General features: G+C 40.5%; 1 protein-coding gene across 4 annotated transcripts in view; it reads right to left on the bottom strand.

Moving 5' to 3' along the window:
* Positions 1-16,546, bottom strand: part of RHOT1 (ras homolog family member T1) — a 69,030-nt gene that overhangs the window by 23,991 nt on the left and 28,493 nt on the right. For all 4 annotated transcript variants that reach the window (XM_043964280.1, XM_043964281.1, XM_043964279.1 and 1 more), the window contains exons 7-11: positions 10,525-10,633; positions 10,120-10,221; positions 4,444-4,542; positions 3,785-3,893; positions 2,579-2,699 (exon numbers count right to left, since the gene is read on the bottom strand). In XM_043964280.1, the coding sequence (XP_043820215.1) occupies positions 2,579-2,699; positions 3,785-3,893; positions 4,444-4,542; positions 10,120-10,221; positions 10,525-10,633 (540 nt within the window). The remainder of the gene's footprint in view (positions 1-2,578; positions 2,700-3,784; positions 3,894-4,443; positions 4,543-10,119; positions 10,222-10,524; positions 10,634-16,546) is intronic.

A 16,546-nucleotide genomic window follows, 5' to 3' on the forward strand; every position in this document is an offset into this window, starting at 1 on the left:
TCTGAAAGTGAGAAGTAGACTCTACAACGCTTTGTTGTAACAAAAATGGCCCTAGAGATGCAAACCATGTAAATGATTCCTTAGTGGACCAGGAAAGCCAATGAGTTGGGTTTCTAGTGACTCAGAAAGAACTTTGCTTCCTCAAAGCATCATGGAATCTAAGAAAAATATCTGACATTAAACAGGAGACATTAATATGAGAAAGTCACACAAGGAAAGAGAGAGGCCCCAGATTTACCACCTGGGAATGAGACACGTCTGATTATCGTGCTAACCTCTGTCAAATAAAGTAATGAGTGTCTGCCTGTAATAGTCAATTTCTTAACCTTTCTTGTGTCATTGGACCCCTCTGGCAGTCTGGCAAAGGCTATGGGCCCCTTGGCAGAATCACATTTTTAAACAACTGAAAGAAATGCTAAATTGTAGTTAGGAGTTAGTGAAAATAAAGATGTTGCTTTTTCCCATCCACATTCTTATTTCCTTTCTATGGACAATTTTCTACACACAACTCTAGTTTCTGTCCTTTCAAATGAAGGCATGCACATGTGTTTTAATGAAAAAGGACTTGCTTAGGGGGGACTTTATTGCAAAAATAAAAGGAGAAAATGGTAGACCTAAGGGAAAAGTATAAAAGCAGTTCTTACTACTTTACCAGCCTGGGGATTAGTGATGGAAAAAAATGCTATCCACCGGATAGAATGGCTAAGGAAGCTTCTGTGTGGTGGGTGGTCAGCATGGGACCCATTTTTGTCCTAAAAGCTTTCTAAACATCTGATCCTTTCAATAAGAATGTACAGTGTCTACATTACCTTAAACATTTAATATGCTTTATTAATATGCTTTGAAGGTAGAGACTTTGTATACATTAGAAAACAAGTTATGCTTCTACAGCCAATAATAATTTTCAGTTACTAGTTGAAGACACTTCCTTACATTGCATTATTTATAAATATGTGCACAACAATTGAGAAATGGCTAAACAAATTATGGTATACAAATGTAATGGAATATTACTGAGACACATGGAATGATAAATATGAAAAATTCTGAGAAACACTGGAAGGCTTATATGTACTGATGCTGAGTACTGAAAATATGTACTGAAAGCAGGGTCAAGAGAAGAAAAACAACAAAGAATACAACTAAAAGTAAAGTCAACATTAAGAGGCACTAAAACTTGTCAAATACAAGTAAATGTTGGAATCAGACTGTCAAAATTAAATGATACATCCTACTTTTCAGGTAGCAACTGAAACTTTTGCAGGGAATACATTTTGCGTGTATGTGGCAGGGTGGTAGGTATGTCAGGAAGTGTTTCTTACATAGAAACAAAATATATCAATAAAATTTGTTTTTAAAATTTGAGCATCTTGCTTATAACAATTAGGCACATAGGCATATCCTACCTTATGTCACTAATTGGATCTGCAAAAACATGACACCAGGAAAATCTACATTACAGAACACAGTTACATAGAAACAAAGATATAAATGAGCAAGTTGCCAAATGATGTGACAGAAGGATTTTTATGATTTTTCCAATGGGTTCTGTTATATTTGTGTGCAGTTATGTAATACATGCCCAATGTTATAAAATATTAACCGGCAAAATGTTGGGTGGGCCGAGCATCTACCTAGCTGAGCTCTCCCCTTGCAGATAGTGGGAGCCTCCACGTGAAGTGCCTGAGAATCCTCACCAGGACAACTGTCACAAGGGGAAGCTGCCCCTGATCATTGTGATCTACCTTCTTGTGTTTCTAGAGCTCTAGCCTGAGAATGGAAACAGCCTGGAGCCCTAACCTGGGAAGAAGAAGCGGGAAAAGTCATACCTTCATTGGGAAAGTGAGGAGCCTTGGTGGCTAAGAGTCATACTTGTATCCTCTCTATAACTTAGGGAGGTACACAGAAAAAGAACACTTATCAACTCCTATTTCCAATGTTACCCAAGTCCAACTGGTAAACTATATTAAAAAGAATCCAGTTAATCAGGGAGCCATATCTGAACAATTAAGTATCATCTCCTCAATCACTTACTATAATGCATATAGTGCATGTCCTATGCACACCACATCCCTCCCCACCCTCCACAATTCCCAATTCAGACCATTAGAGAGATCTGTGATCTCACTGATGTGGGTACTCCCTCTTTTGGTATAGATCAAAATCCATTGATATCTTGGTCTGTGTGATTCTCATTAATATATCTCCATAAATCCTCTATAGAAAATCTATCCTCTCATTAAGAACACCAATGCAGCACTCAGACTATCCATCTATTGCCTCTCTTTCTTGCTAAGTGATTTCCATTCCCTAGCCTCCCTCCTACCCACCCTCACCTTCCTGACCATCCCCTTCCTTTTATGGTCATATTTTTATACCACTATTTTAGCCCTGGCAATTCATAAAATACGAGAAATTTAAGCCAAGTGTTTCTGGTCAGGGCAGAGTTTGTTACCAGATAGAAAATTAAGCAATTTCATAATAGGCTCTGCAGATAACAGTTGGCAATTATGTTTAAAGGAAGTTTTTTAAAAATCCTTGAAGAATGAATGAAAGTAGGAATCTAGAGAGTACATACAAGGGGAATAAATATTCAGGTGTAAGCTCCAGATCATCATCGTAACCAAATCTACGAAGCACTGTCCAAGTAGTTTCATGTCTTCCTCTCTGGATAAAAAGTGTATGTAGAAAAAGGAAGCCTGAAATAAAGCAAATTAATATGTAAACTTTCTGGGTAAAAGGTTTCCAAATGTCATCATATGCCATTGTTACTACATGACTACCGAAATGTAGTGCTATGCTATCAAGTGAAACAAGACTGGTTCAAAATGATGGACAACTTTCCTCAAGAAGTCACTCATTTAAGACTCTCATATAGATGAGGTCATAGGAAGTCAAACAGAAACTGGATAAAAAACCAGCTAATCATATAACAGCCACACCTCTGAATTTCCCAAATTACTTGCAGTCCAAATACAGTTTCGGCTAGAGTTTTAAAAGGCATCTGATTTCAGAATATTAATTTCGTGCATATACTCTGTTCTAAATGGGAATACAGTGGATGCAAAGACCCAAAATTGCATCAGAGAGGACCAATCTAAACCAAACCCCAGAATCTATAACATTTACAAAAGTGATAAGGTGGAAAGAAGAAAAAACTGGTTTCGTGCATCTTTCCCCCTCATCTTTCTATAGTGGAAAATTCTGGATTTCACATTTAGGTGTCTCATGTCTCTAATATATGCTGCTCTGACAAACAGGGAACATTCTGTACTTGGTAAATATGACTAGTAGACAGAAAGTCTTCACTAAAAATACTTTCTATTTAAAGGTTGCTTCTGAAGAAAGCTCTCTTAACAGGACCACATTTGTCTCTCTCAGGTGAAGCTGAGCATCCCTGAAAACCTGTGCCATGATCAGACAAGTACGTGAGACATTAGATGAACACTGGGAGTGGCCATGACATGTAAACCTCTCTACCATGGGATTGGGTTGTTATCAGATCAGGCCCAATGGCCTTATCTTTCCCTTTGCCACCTAATGACTTCCAATCCTTCTGACCAAGACACCGCTCCCTACACCAACCCGCAGGCTTGCCTCTGTAAGAACTTTAGATCCAGAGACAGATTTCAAATGTTTTAATACACCTCTAAGAGCTACAAAAGGAATGCGCCAGGGACCTTTGGCTTCTACCAAATTTAGCAAATATTAAGCTCAAGAGAACACACACACACACACACACACACACACACACACACACACACACACACACACACACACCCACCTTTTAGGGTCAGTCCGCTGTCCGCCACTCCGTCACTCAGATTTTTCCTGACTACATTCTTAACATCTTCCAGGGCTTGAGGAGCTAATGGTGTGTTAAAACAAATTCTCTAACAAACAACATAAAACAATGAGAAGCAATCAGCATGAAATCAGATGAGAGCTGTGCAGTATTAATCTATGAAACAGTCTAGGTTACAATCAAAGCAGCAAACTAAAGGATCAGGGTGGTCCAGTGGCCTATTGCTCACTCTACTACCCGCTCAGGAGGCAGAGATCCTATACCACAACAGGCACCAAGGCACTACAAGTGAAGTGAAGGCAGGAAAGGAGGTTAGGGAAACCACACAGAAAAGGATCCCTGGCTAAGGTCTCGTACATCCAGCACCCGGGAGCAGAAAAACTCCCCTCTGCTACCCATGGACTAGCCCCAAACCCAAAGCCTCTTCATGTGGTTGGCAATGTGTGCAAACTCTGAAGAATTATCCAGAGTCCTAGGCTTCACTTCACCCTAATCCCCAGACTGTATTGGGGGGGGGGGTGCTGCTAAGATAGTTCTACATTAGAGCAGCCTTTCTCCCACCGCAATCAAATGCCAGGAAGCATTTACGAAAAAGAGACAGAGCCCTCCAAGAACTAAAGGCACAGGTTCCTCTCTACCTGAAAGAAGTTGAGCTCAGCATCGTTAAGTGTGCCATCGTTGTCCTGGTCAGATATCTTGAAGATCCGGGTCAGGGCTTTTATACAAGCAGGTTTCATCTACAAAGAAAAACAGAAAAATGAAGGTTGTTTTTCACCTATCAGTTTATGCTGGAGGTTTTCCAACTGATTTTCTTTTCTTTTTAAAAAAATATATTTATTTAAATTTTTATTTTTCCCCCAATCACATGGAAAAACAATTTTAAAAATTCATTTTTTTAAATTTTGAGTTCTACTAATGCACTGTTGGTGGAGCTGTGAACTGATCCAACCATTCTGAAGAGCAATTTGGAATTATGCCCAAAGGGCTATAAAGCTGTGCCAATATTTGGAAGGAGCCTCTTTATTCTTCCCTTCTGTACCCCATTGTTTAAACTACCCAGGATTCAAGGGCATGAAAGGGAAAATCTCTGGCTCCTCTGGGGAATATGAATTCTCCAAACTTCTCACAAATTATCTTGGGGCTTTCCTCAACAGACTTATAAAAATTCTGGCCATCAGACAGACCTATAAACCAAGGAAAAGGTTTTATGTAATCATTAGTTCTGAAAAGAAGAACTCAGTTCTTATGACAAGTCTGGTAAGAAAAAATATGCCTAGTCAAAAGTGGTTGACGGGGGCAGCTAGGTGGCACAGTGTGATAAAGCACTGGCCCTGGATTCAGGAGGACCTGAGTTCAAATCTGGCCTCAGACACTTGACATTTAACTAGCTGTGTGACCTTGGGCAAGTCACTTAACCCCAACTGCCTCATACACACACACACACACACACACACACACACACACACACACAAAAAGTGGTTGATGAAACCTTCCTGCCCAAGTGTGAAACTCTTCCACGGTCATTGTTAGCTATGTTGAAGTAAGAACTTGTTTTATTTTGCGATTCTGTAACTCTCTAAAAGCTTTAAAAGGCGTTTCTGTAATTTGTGTCTCGGTAAATCTGAAACAGTGGAAAAGGTGAAAAAGCAAAGGAGAAGAAGAAAAAAAGGAAATCATGCCAAAGTCAGTGGACCTTCAGAAGGTAAATCCTCTCTATTTACTATCCATTTGAATCTGGGCAAATCATTTTATCTACCCCATACCCAACACAATTCCTGGCACACAGTTAAAACCTAATAAATGCTTGGTGATTGTGAGGTTCTCTGGGCCTCACCTTCTTCATCTTTAGCAGGAGGTTGGACTAGATGACCTCAAAGGTCCCTTTTCAGGTCTAAATCTGTTGATACTGAAAAGACACAGAGGAGCTAACATCTTTAGGGGATGTAAAGAGAGCTGATGGTAGAATCAATAAGATCTGGGTTCATGTTCTGCCACTCACATTTTTACTGGCTTTTTGACTAGGAACAGCTCCCTAAGACTAAGTTAGAGATAAACTGCCATTTCCTTTAGGGAAGGAATTTCCCTTCAGGAAGCTCCCTAGGCCAATGAAATCACAGGACAAGAAGCCTTGAATAAATATCTATAGAATTCTCATATAAATCGAATTTAATTTAGATCTGAGAATAAAATAGATGTATGTAACAAAGAACTTGAGAAATTTTAGGGGGGATGGCAGGGAGAACATCATGAAAGGGTGACCTATTTGGACCCAGAATATAGGATGAGCAAAGTAAGAAAGGAATCATATGGTGACCTTGGGGAGGCCCTCTGCTAAGGTGGCTGTCCTCAAAAAGAATGTGAGGGAGTTGAGGATGTTTGTAAATAAATCATGCCACCCTATTAAGTAATTGGAATAAAAAGGGGCCTCCAGAGAGAGGTGAGGAAGAAGAATTTTTTGTTTGTTTATTTTTTGGGGTTTTTTTGCGAGGCAATGGGGGTTAAGCAACTTGCCCAGGGTCACACAGCTAGTGTTAAGTGTGTGAAGCTGGATTTGAACTCAGGTACTCCTGAATCCAGGGCCAATGCTTTAACCACTGTGCCATCTAGCTGCCCCCAGAAGAATAATTTTAAACACAGGCTGCCTCTTAAAAAAAATAGTGGGGCGGCTAGGTGGCACAGTGGATGGAGCACCGGCCCTGGAGTCGGAAGTGCCTGAGTTCAGGTCCAGCCTCAGACACTTAACACTTGCTAGCTGTGTGACCCTGGGCAAGTCACTTAACCCCAATTGTCTCACTAAAAAACAAAAAACAAACAAACAAACCAAAAAAAAAACCATAGTGGTCTCCAGAAGAAAGTTCAATGAATTAGGAAAGGGAATTTGAGAATGAGAAAAGAAAAAAAACAAGAAGGACTCTAGTGATAGAATCTACAACAATTCCTTTGGTGAGTAACTATTTGGGCACAATGAAACACAAGCAAAGACAATCTGTTAAAACAGTGCTTAAAGAATATATGAGGTGGATGAGGAGTAATAAAAGAAGATACTGGTTCTATAAAAGTATTCTTCACATTCAGAAACAACATGAAGACAAGCAGAAGATGGTCTGTCTCTTTGTTTTCCTTTACACCACAGCCTAGGTCCACATTCGAAGTCTTTAAGGGTGTTCCTGGTGTTTCTCAAAAATATCAGTGGCTACAGTAAGTCACACGACTGTGATTAAACTCAGTCTTTCATTTTGTGCATGTAGTGTCTTCTCCCATAGTAAACAGATATTAAAAGGCATTGTCAAATATAGAAAAAATAATCAATTACACGTTTCTCAGTAAAAGTTGAAAAACATCAGTGACTCCTCTCAGCCCATTAATTCAATGTGATATGTAAATATTAGTTTCCTCTTTTAACATACAATAATTGAATGTTCCAAATGAAACAATGCTAAAAATATTGACTTGATAATATTTTAGGAATATAGGATTTAGAGAAAGCGAGAAATTGATGTCATTCAAATCACTCCTCTTCGAAAAGAAGAAACTGCAGTCTAAGTGAAGTTGTGTCCAGTCCAATAACCATCCTAGCAGAGACAGGACATGAGTTTGTGTCCTCTGATATCAAATCCAGCTTTCTTTCCAGGACACTATGACTAATCACCTAAATTAATCAGATTTTCACTAACGAACATTTCTCTCTAGCAAAGAAGTTCACTTTTATGTGATAAAAGGGTTCCATTATTTATATGTTGCCTGGAAATGTTCACGGATCTGAATTTTTAATTATGAATAAAGCCTTTTGGACGACTATTATGAAACGACTTTCAATCTCCTTCTTAAAAATCTTCAGTTTTCTGTCTAAAATAGCCAGAAATTTGGACTTTTAAATGGAAGTTTTGTAAAAGAAAGCAGTCTCTAAATGTTTCAGGAGGCTAGAGAGTTAGCTGTAACTGGAGAGTTAGGTTACATCTAGCTAGGAGCTTCAACAAATAGCAAAGGCTTTATTTACTACTTTTTTACAAGAAAGGAAGCTACTGAAGGGGTACAGGGAGGAGAGAGTGACTAAGAAGAGGCAGTGATGGAATAAGGAAAAAAAGATCAACAAAACATAAAACCAATTTTAAGATTAAAAAGAGAGAAAACAGGGCAGCTAGGTGGCGCAGTAGATAAAGCACCAGACCTGGATTCAGGAGGACCTGAGTTCAAATCTGTCCTCTGATACTTGACACTAGCTGTGCGACCCTGGGCAAGTCACTTAACCCTCATTGCCCCACCAAAAAAAAAAAAAAAAAAGGAAAAAAAAAGAGAGAGCAAACAGCCAGCAAATAAAAGACCAAGGTGGCTATTTTATGTCACTATCAATGGAGAAAAAAAGTTTAAAAAGGTCACCTGTACTGTCCCTTCTTTCATAATCTTTCTTTTCAGAGAAAAATGATTGGCAAAGAAACCAGAAAGGGAAGCTAAGGCCCGCCAGAGAAGTAGAACAGTGTGGGGGATCGGGCAGAGAAAAGGGGCTGTTGTTCACCCTTCATTCAGAAGAGGGCCAATGACACCACATGGTGTCTTGAGTCTTGTGTGAATTGGAGTTCAGTGAGGCAGAGTTGCACCAAGTCGTCAGCCTCACTCCCTGAGTCACTGACGTCTGGTGGCAGGACAAAGTCAGGACGAGTGGCGACGGCCCAGGATGTGGCTGACGACCTTGGAGTCGGCGACGTCCGACGGAGCTCCACCTGCTCCAAAGTGCTCACTTCAGCCGCCGTCATGGCAGTTGGGACAAATTTTTCTCATGTGCTCATTCTTCCAGAAGTTTTCATATGCTTGGGTAGACATCTCCCTACCTCACCAACAAGTCTGAGGCCTGTCATTTACCCTCAAGCGGGTTTACCAGAGTGTGGCCTCTACACTTGCTACAGCTTCTTGCAGCCACAGGTGAGAGTCAGGTGACAGGTGGATACCAAAGGCGGATGAACAGCCCTGAAAAGGGCTCAGGCAAGCCCTCACACCAATCCTCCTGAAAAGGCCATATACCCCAAGGCAGAGAAAAGTGAAGAGTCACTAGAAGGATTAATACAAACTTCTGTGGAAGGCCTCAGAGCTTAGGAGTCAGAGGAAGTTAAAGGATGCATTTTAAATCAAATCTGGAAATAAGACCAAGGTCGGGTTAAGTGATAGATGTTATGGTAAAACATTAGTTTTACTCTAGAAGCTTCAGCTATATTTGAACTCTTTACTCTAGTTCTTGCTAATATTGCTTAAGTTAGGTTGCTTAAGAGTATTATTTTTCATTTTAAGTGAAAAACAAAAAAGAATAGGAACAGAAAACTCCCTCTGAATTATTTCTGGCCTGATCACTAGTGTACAAATATCCAGCAAACAAACACCTCCAAATACTCAGTGGATGGACAAGAACCCAAACTTCAGGTGGGGTTCTTCTTGAAGTGAAACTGAAAACCAGATCTTGGAAATAATTAAGTGTGACACAAGGACCTTTAAACAGCACATGGGTTTCAGCAACATGCTTAAATCTATATTAAATGAAATAAACCTAGCAGATGATGTTTAAGAATCACTTGTGTTGGGGGCAGCTAGGTGGCGCAGTGGATAGAGCACTGGCCCTGCATTCAGGAGGACCTGAGTTCAAATCTGACCTCAGACACTTAACACTTACTAGCTATGTGACCCTGGGCAAGTCACTTAACCCCAATTGCCTCACTGAAAAAAACCAAAACAACAACAACAACAACAACAAAAAAGAATCACTTGTGTTTTTTGTTATAAAGTATAAGGGAACATCTAATTCTATTTTGTTGTAAGCATGTCGAATTCTACTCAAAATGGACCAAGTTAATTAGTTAGCAGTCTGGAAATCCTGCTTCATCAAAATAAGAACTTATATTTCAGTATACAACTAAGAATTGTATTTCATTTACTATATTTTTATTCTAAAGATACATATGCAAAAAATATCTGAACTAAAGTAGTTTAAGTACTTAAACTATCTAAACAAAGTTTCTGAAAAATTCAGCCATTAAATAAAAATTTAACAGCATTTCAGAACTTTAACTTTTCAATTCCAGAAAAAAACTTCTTAAAGATGACAGTAGGGGCAGCTAGGTGGCGCAGTGGATAGAGCACCAGCCCTGGAGTCAGGAGTACATGAGTTCAAATCCAGCCTCAGACACTTAACACTTACTAGCTGTGTGACCCTGGGCAAGTCACTTAACCCCAATTGCCTCACTAAAAAAAAAAAAAAAAAGATGACAGTAAAAGTTACCACCTAAACTTTCCCTCCACCTCCATAAAAAGATATAGAAAAATTAAAGTACCTCTTTTTCTTCTGGACAGTACAGGGGCCCTGTAGGATGCAGAACAGCTTTCTGTGCATAATAAAATAGCTCTGATATGTTCTTCAAGTTTTTCGCTGAACACTAAAAGACAGTTTATATGTTTATGTTTCAATAAATATGATCAATAAAAACATTAACAAGTTAAACCCCATTCAGTATGTGGTAACAGAAAGAAAGCACAGTTTCCTTGGAGAAAACAATTAGTTTATGTTGTAAATAGTCAAATAGAAAGGTGCAACAGAGTTCAGAACTCAGTGGCAAGTCGCTCACTCTTCCCAGATGACTTTGTTGCCAATCCTTATGTCCAGCCCCACTAAATAACTAGGCATTAATGAGACCTTGCTGACCCAACAGAGCAGCACACATGCACGCACACCTGCCTACCTCTACACAGGTCTCTATCTCTGTGTACTGGTTCATGATGGGAAGAATGGTTTCCATACTGCTATATTCCACTAGATCCGATTTGTTCCCAACCAATATCAAAGGCAGCCTAGAATATACAAGACATAGTTAGCAGCAATAAAGAACTTGTTCCTTTTTAAATTTGCTTCACAACCTGTTCTAGTTGGAAAAGATTCCTCCCTGACTAGTACCTTGTCTTTCAGTAAGGTCAGTACCTCCTCCTCCCCACAACACCCACCCCACTGCTTCCCACCTGACATTCTCTTTACTTACAACAGATCATTCTTGTTTTGTTTTGTTTTGTTGTGGGGCAATGAGGGTTAAGTGACTTGCCCAGGGTCACACAGCTACTAAGTGTCAAGTGTCTGAAGCCAGATTTGAACTCAGGTCTTCCTGAATCCAGGGCCGGTGCTCTATCCACTGCGCCACCTAGCTGCCCCCACAATAGATCATTCTTACTGCTCACTGCTTATGCACATTTTCCCCCATCCTTCAAGCTGTCCAATCCATGTCTCCCCGCATGGAAGTCTTGCCCACAGTTATATCACAACAAAACGTGGAAGGGTACAGTTCAGAGCTAGTCAGGAGTGGGGCCTATGATCTCAGCTAAGGCAGGGAAGTGGGTACCAGTTACTACATTCATGGGTACCACCGAGTCTGTAAGTACCACAATTCTAGAATCAGTAAGGGAAGCACTGGCCAGCAGGACTGTTTAACCTCTGAAACCAGAGCAAAGGTTGTAATCTGCCCTATTTTAAACTGGCTGTTGGCTGTGCTGGCTCCAAGCCCATAGATCTTAACTAGACCCAGAAAGAGGCCCATACAACTACCGGGCAAACTCAGCCTTTAATATGTGGCCAGAGGGTCCAATATCACCAGGATTCCTTAGTAATATTTCACCTCCCAACCCTTGTTTTTATTGCATAATAATTTTTACTGATATATTTTGTTGTTACATCCCCTAGATTCCCCACGTATGTTTTCACCTTCCTACAACCAGAGCCATCCCTTACAATAAATCATTATAAAGAAAAGAAAGAAAATGGAGAAACAAATTCAGCAAAATTGATCAACCCTTGGAAAAAAATCTGGCATTAATACGTAACGTTCCCTTTGTAAGTGTCTTTAGATTCCTACTTTCATTCATTCTTCAAGGATTTTAAAAAAAAACTTCCTTTAAACATAATTGCCAACTGTTATCTGCAGAGCCCATTATGAAATGGTTTAATTTTCTATCTGGTAACAAACTAGAGCTGATCAATAGAATGCTTGTTGTTAATAGCATAGACTATGCAGATAACATTTGCCTGAGAGAAAAATGAAGACAATAGGAATCTCCTTTAAATCAAAACAAAATTGTAAATAGCAACAGCTCTATACCCCAGTGCAATGGGGCTGATGGAGCCCTTCATCTCTGCACAGAAGTGGGGGGAAGTAGATTCTTCTCTTATCTTTTTGGGGAGTCAAGTTTGTTCTTTAGAATTTCTTAACATTGATTTTTGGCTGTTCTTTCCATTTACATATTGTAGTCATTCTGTGTTTCCTTTCCCTTCTTTAAGAACTCAGTTTAGCTATGCTGGAAAGCTAGACTTTTTCAGGTGCCAAACCTACATTTCCATATAAAAGTTGTGGAGGTGATTTCCCATCTGTTCTGATGTGTAGATCTGTTATTCTATTTGACCTGATGTCAACACTGGAAGGGAAATAGTAGGTCAGGTCTACTGTGGGAAGCAGGTCAGTGTGTAGAGCTAACAAATTGGAGATTATAACAGGGGTTTTGGCAATAGAAGGCAGTGGATGGCGGAAAAGTCCCCACCAATCCTGGTACAACGCAAGGACACAGTTTTGACCCACATAGGAAGCTCCCTGTAATATGCGAAGGAAGTCAATGTTTTGGGAAGTCTGAGCTCTCCCATACCATTGTGAAGATCTTCTGTAATTGCAGAGGGCTGACTCCGGTAAATAAGGTTTCCAGGGACTGTGTCTTTGCCTGTATTCCTTACGGAAAATGGTCCCCAGAGGTTTCCACTAAGGGGTCTGTCTGCTCAGGGCTGCTTTAGAAGCAGTGAGTACAGGACACAAGGATGCTAATGTCCACAGAGAGGAAGTCACCAAGGTAAGACATGTCTGCCTTGGTGTCAGGCTAGGAGATAGCAGAGGATGAGACGTGTAAATTAATGTCACGGAAGCAACACACATAAGCCCGGACTTTGGGAAGTAGTGGAGGACAGAAGGGCCTGGTATGCTGTGCTTCATGGGGGTCACAGAGTCAGACCTGACGGAACAACAACAGCAACAATAACAACAACAACATGGCTGTCTTGTATGTGTGTAGGCACACTTACGCTGGGGAGACATTCACACCCTAGGGCAGAAATTATAGCCATGGAAGTCTTGAAGACTTAGCCTGATTACTTAGCCAGGCAGTTGTTCAGAAGGGGTCTGAAGAGGAAGAAAGAATACTGAAGGAATTTTTTGTATATTGAACAACAAGCCTGAGGGTATCATGGGAAATCTTTTTAATAGTGAAAAAGGCTTTCTGGTCATTCATTTTTAGAGAGGGGTGATCAGTCCAGAAGTGTTTGAGCAGTTGGCAAATCTTGTCTACCTCTCCCCCCAAAGTCTGCTAGGTGCTGACCATCTTCTTGTCCTCTCAGTCTACCAAGGACTATGCACAGGCATCCATCTCAAATGATGATAAAAAACGATAACTAGGATAGAAGGAACTATTCTAGATCAAAGCAGAAAGCTGGACTTGGAACCAGGAAGGCCTTAGTTCAAACATGACCTCAAACACTTACTAGCTTATGTGATGCATAAGCTTAATCTCTCTGGGGCTTGGTTTCTTCACCTGTAAAAAGAGGGATCCACGATTCTCCCCAGTTCTAAATCTACGATCCTGATACTATCACCTGGACATTTGGTTCACACTTTCAGTCCTGGCATTAGCGTCCAAATAATAGTAAGTAGCTAAACAGAGCCTATAAAAGCCTAATAGAATCAAGGGAATGTTCCAAAAAAGGAGATGAACTGCAAGCCCTAGTCAATAAAGAGGGTCCCAAAAAGTCTGATGAAAAAGAAGCATCATCTAATTGGCCCTGTGATACCTACAAAGCTGTGGTACAGGGCAGAAGTGAAATGGGCCGTCCTGGTTAATAACCTGACCATCAACAGAATGAGCGTGCCTAGATGATGGGGGAAGATCAATAATGAATTTCAGAGATAGGTTCTCCCAAAACACCTCTGGGGGGATTGTCAATGGTTACAGCAACCTCTCAGTGCACTTGTTATCAATTAATCAATAAGCATTTCTATGCCAGGCAGGATGTCAAAGGACAGGACAAGATGGAGGGCCAAATGAGCTGGCATAACATCTTCAGCATCTTCCATGACTCCAAATTCCCAGTTGTGATACTGTCATAGTACACCTAAAGGGTTTAGAGGTTAAGGGGCCTGAGGGAAATATACATCCTTTCTTTGGTAGAAATGGAAGCCCCTGGAAAATTTAGAAGTTTGCCTGTTCCATCCCTGAAGACCCACCCACAATAAAACAGAAAATAGGCCCTCTTTTAAGGTTTGTACAAAAAGGTAAGCACCAAAAAAGAAGATGTATGTGTGTGTATGCGGGGGAGGGGGGCAGTGCTGGGTCCTTAGGGATGTCCCTCCCTTCTCTGAAATAGGGCATTCACCTTGTCATTTTGAACGCTTGACTGGCAGGTCACCACAAAGTTAAATCAAGCAAAAACACAAGCCTACCTGACCAGCTAGGCTTTGCAGTGTATCACAGCACAGGGGTATTCCAGGTTTCAAATGGTCCACGATAGGTATTCTGTGCCTAACAGAAGAGGCACAGCATGGTGTAATGGAAAGAACAAGGAATTTGGAATCCTAAGACCTGGGTACAAATTCTGCTTCTAGTCCTATCTGTATAACCACGGGCAAATTACAGTTTCTTTGAACCTCGGTTTTTAAATTGTAAAATGGAAATAATCACACTGGTACCGTCTGTTGTAACAGAAGTACTTAATAAATCTTAAAGTGCTATGTAAATGTAAGCTTAAGTCTAGGATTACTATTAGCAGGTGTCACAGATCCTCAAAGGCACTCCAAATACTAGCAGTAGCCATAGCTGACATTTACACAACACTGTAAAGTCCTTATTTCATATCAGTTCCTTCTTCATGGCAGTCAAGTGGTATGAAGTGGTCAAAGGAGAGAATCCCTGGGCAGGATAGGTTTTACAACAGGCTAGTGCTGAGAGTTGGACTGGAGGCATCTACTTTCAAGATAAATGAGTGTGAGGGTCAGAGTGAATGGAGAGAGAAGTAAATATCACCTGGAGTTGGATGAAGGCAGTTCAAATGGCTAGAGTCTACTGCAAATAGACAACTTTCTTCAATAAATAAGGACACCTCAATTACAGGGGAAATTGCTCATAAAGCACCAGCAGAACTTGTCAAAGCAACCTGCATAATTTCACTTTTGTTCTTCCCAATCTCCATCTCCAGCACCACCCAGCATAGTCCCAAGCACAATGTTAACAATGTTTTAAAAAGATGTTCGTAACAGTATAACTAAAAACTTTGTAAGTGAGACAAAAAAAAAAACCCTCTATTTTCAAAATGTCTACATTTGGCCTACAAAATGTTTTTCTACTTTTCTTCCTGATTACTGAGGCTACTGCAGGAAACTGAAAAACAACAGGATTACAAGGAGAAGGTGCCTCATTTCAATATAGAGTGAGGATCATGTCAAATTGTGGGTCTTTTTTCTTTTCTTTTCTTTTTTTTAAATAGACAAACTGGGATCCTTCTGGGCATGTGGTAGAGAGGATTCTTACTCAGGTATGGTTAGACTAGATGGCCTTCCAACACTGAGACTCTAGAATTCTCTTGTGGAAAAAGAAGACAGCCTTTAAAGCTTATCCTAAAGATAAGTCCCTAGGACCTTTTATTCTAGCACTGATAGACACACACACACACACTGACTCACATATACTCCAAGCTGAAAGCCAATATGGCAGTCACACAAGCCACATGGTAGAAAATTCCAAGCTCCTCTTTTCTAAGACCTCCCACAAGTTTCTGCACTTAGGCAGTGGGACCTATATTTCTAAATGAAAGGGCACACTGAAGAGAACTTCAAGAGAAGATAGGCTATAGAGGCTCCCCATAGCAACTGATTCCTAGTATAGGGGGAAAGGAAGGTCACCAAAGAAAAAAAAGTTGCTGGAAGGAATTTTAGACTCCTATGCTAAAAGAAAGTGGAGATCAGGAATGTAAAGCCAGGAAACTTTTAGGAAAATGTTAAGCTGGAATCTGGCTTATTTATGGTATCCAGAGGATACACAAGCTAGGAGAAGGATCATCTGGGGACTAGCCGACCTAGGGATAAGGAGTGGGGTGGGAGGAGGGTATCTCCACTGCCTATCTCTTCAGCGTCAATGGGGAAGGCCCCAGGATTTCCTTAGCTGTCACAGAAAATGAGCAACTCGATCATGATCAGGGTGTGTATGTATATATGTATGTGTTCGTTTCTCCTCCTTCCCTCCCCCCAACCCCTTTCATCACAGGGAAGGTAAAACAAGACACATTGGGGGTCCTAGAGCTATATGAGACAAGATTCCAATGTCATGCCTGACTAAAAGAAAATAAAGGGTTTAGTAGACTATTTTCACTTAGTCTCCAAAGTTGTTTCCAAGATCCCTCTATTTCCATCTGCTCTATTGGCCTTCCCACTGAATCCAGATCAGAGAAGCCTAAGGGGAACTGCTCTTTACAGTTCTGCTCCAGAAATCACCCAGGGTCAATGCACATACAGTTGATAATAAAGGCCTGTGACTTCAGTTACGTAGCTGTTTAGGTAAAGCCATTTTTCAGGACTTAGCAGAATCTGTTATCCAAATGCTTAGTCCCTTCAACCTACTTGGCATAGCTACTACAGAAGGAAAACTCCAAAGTGCACTGAGACCACAGAAAGTTTCCTCTGACACAGGATTTGT

The sequence above is a fragment of the Dromiciops gliroides genome, chromosome 4 (assembly GCF_019393635.1).
Source record: "Dromiciops gliroides isolate mDroGli1 chromosome 4, mDroGli1.pri, whole genome shotgun sequence".
NCBI lineage: Eukaryota > Metazoa > Chordata > Mammalia > Microbiotheria > Microbiotheriidae > Dromiciops > Dromiciops gliroides.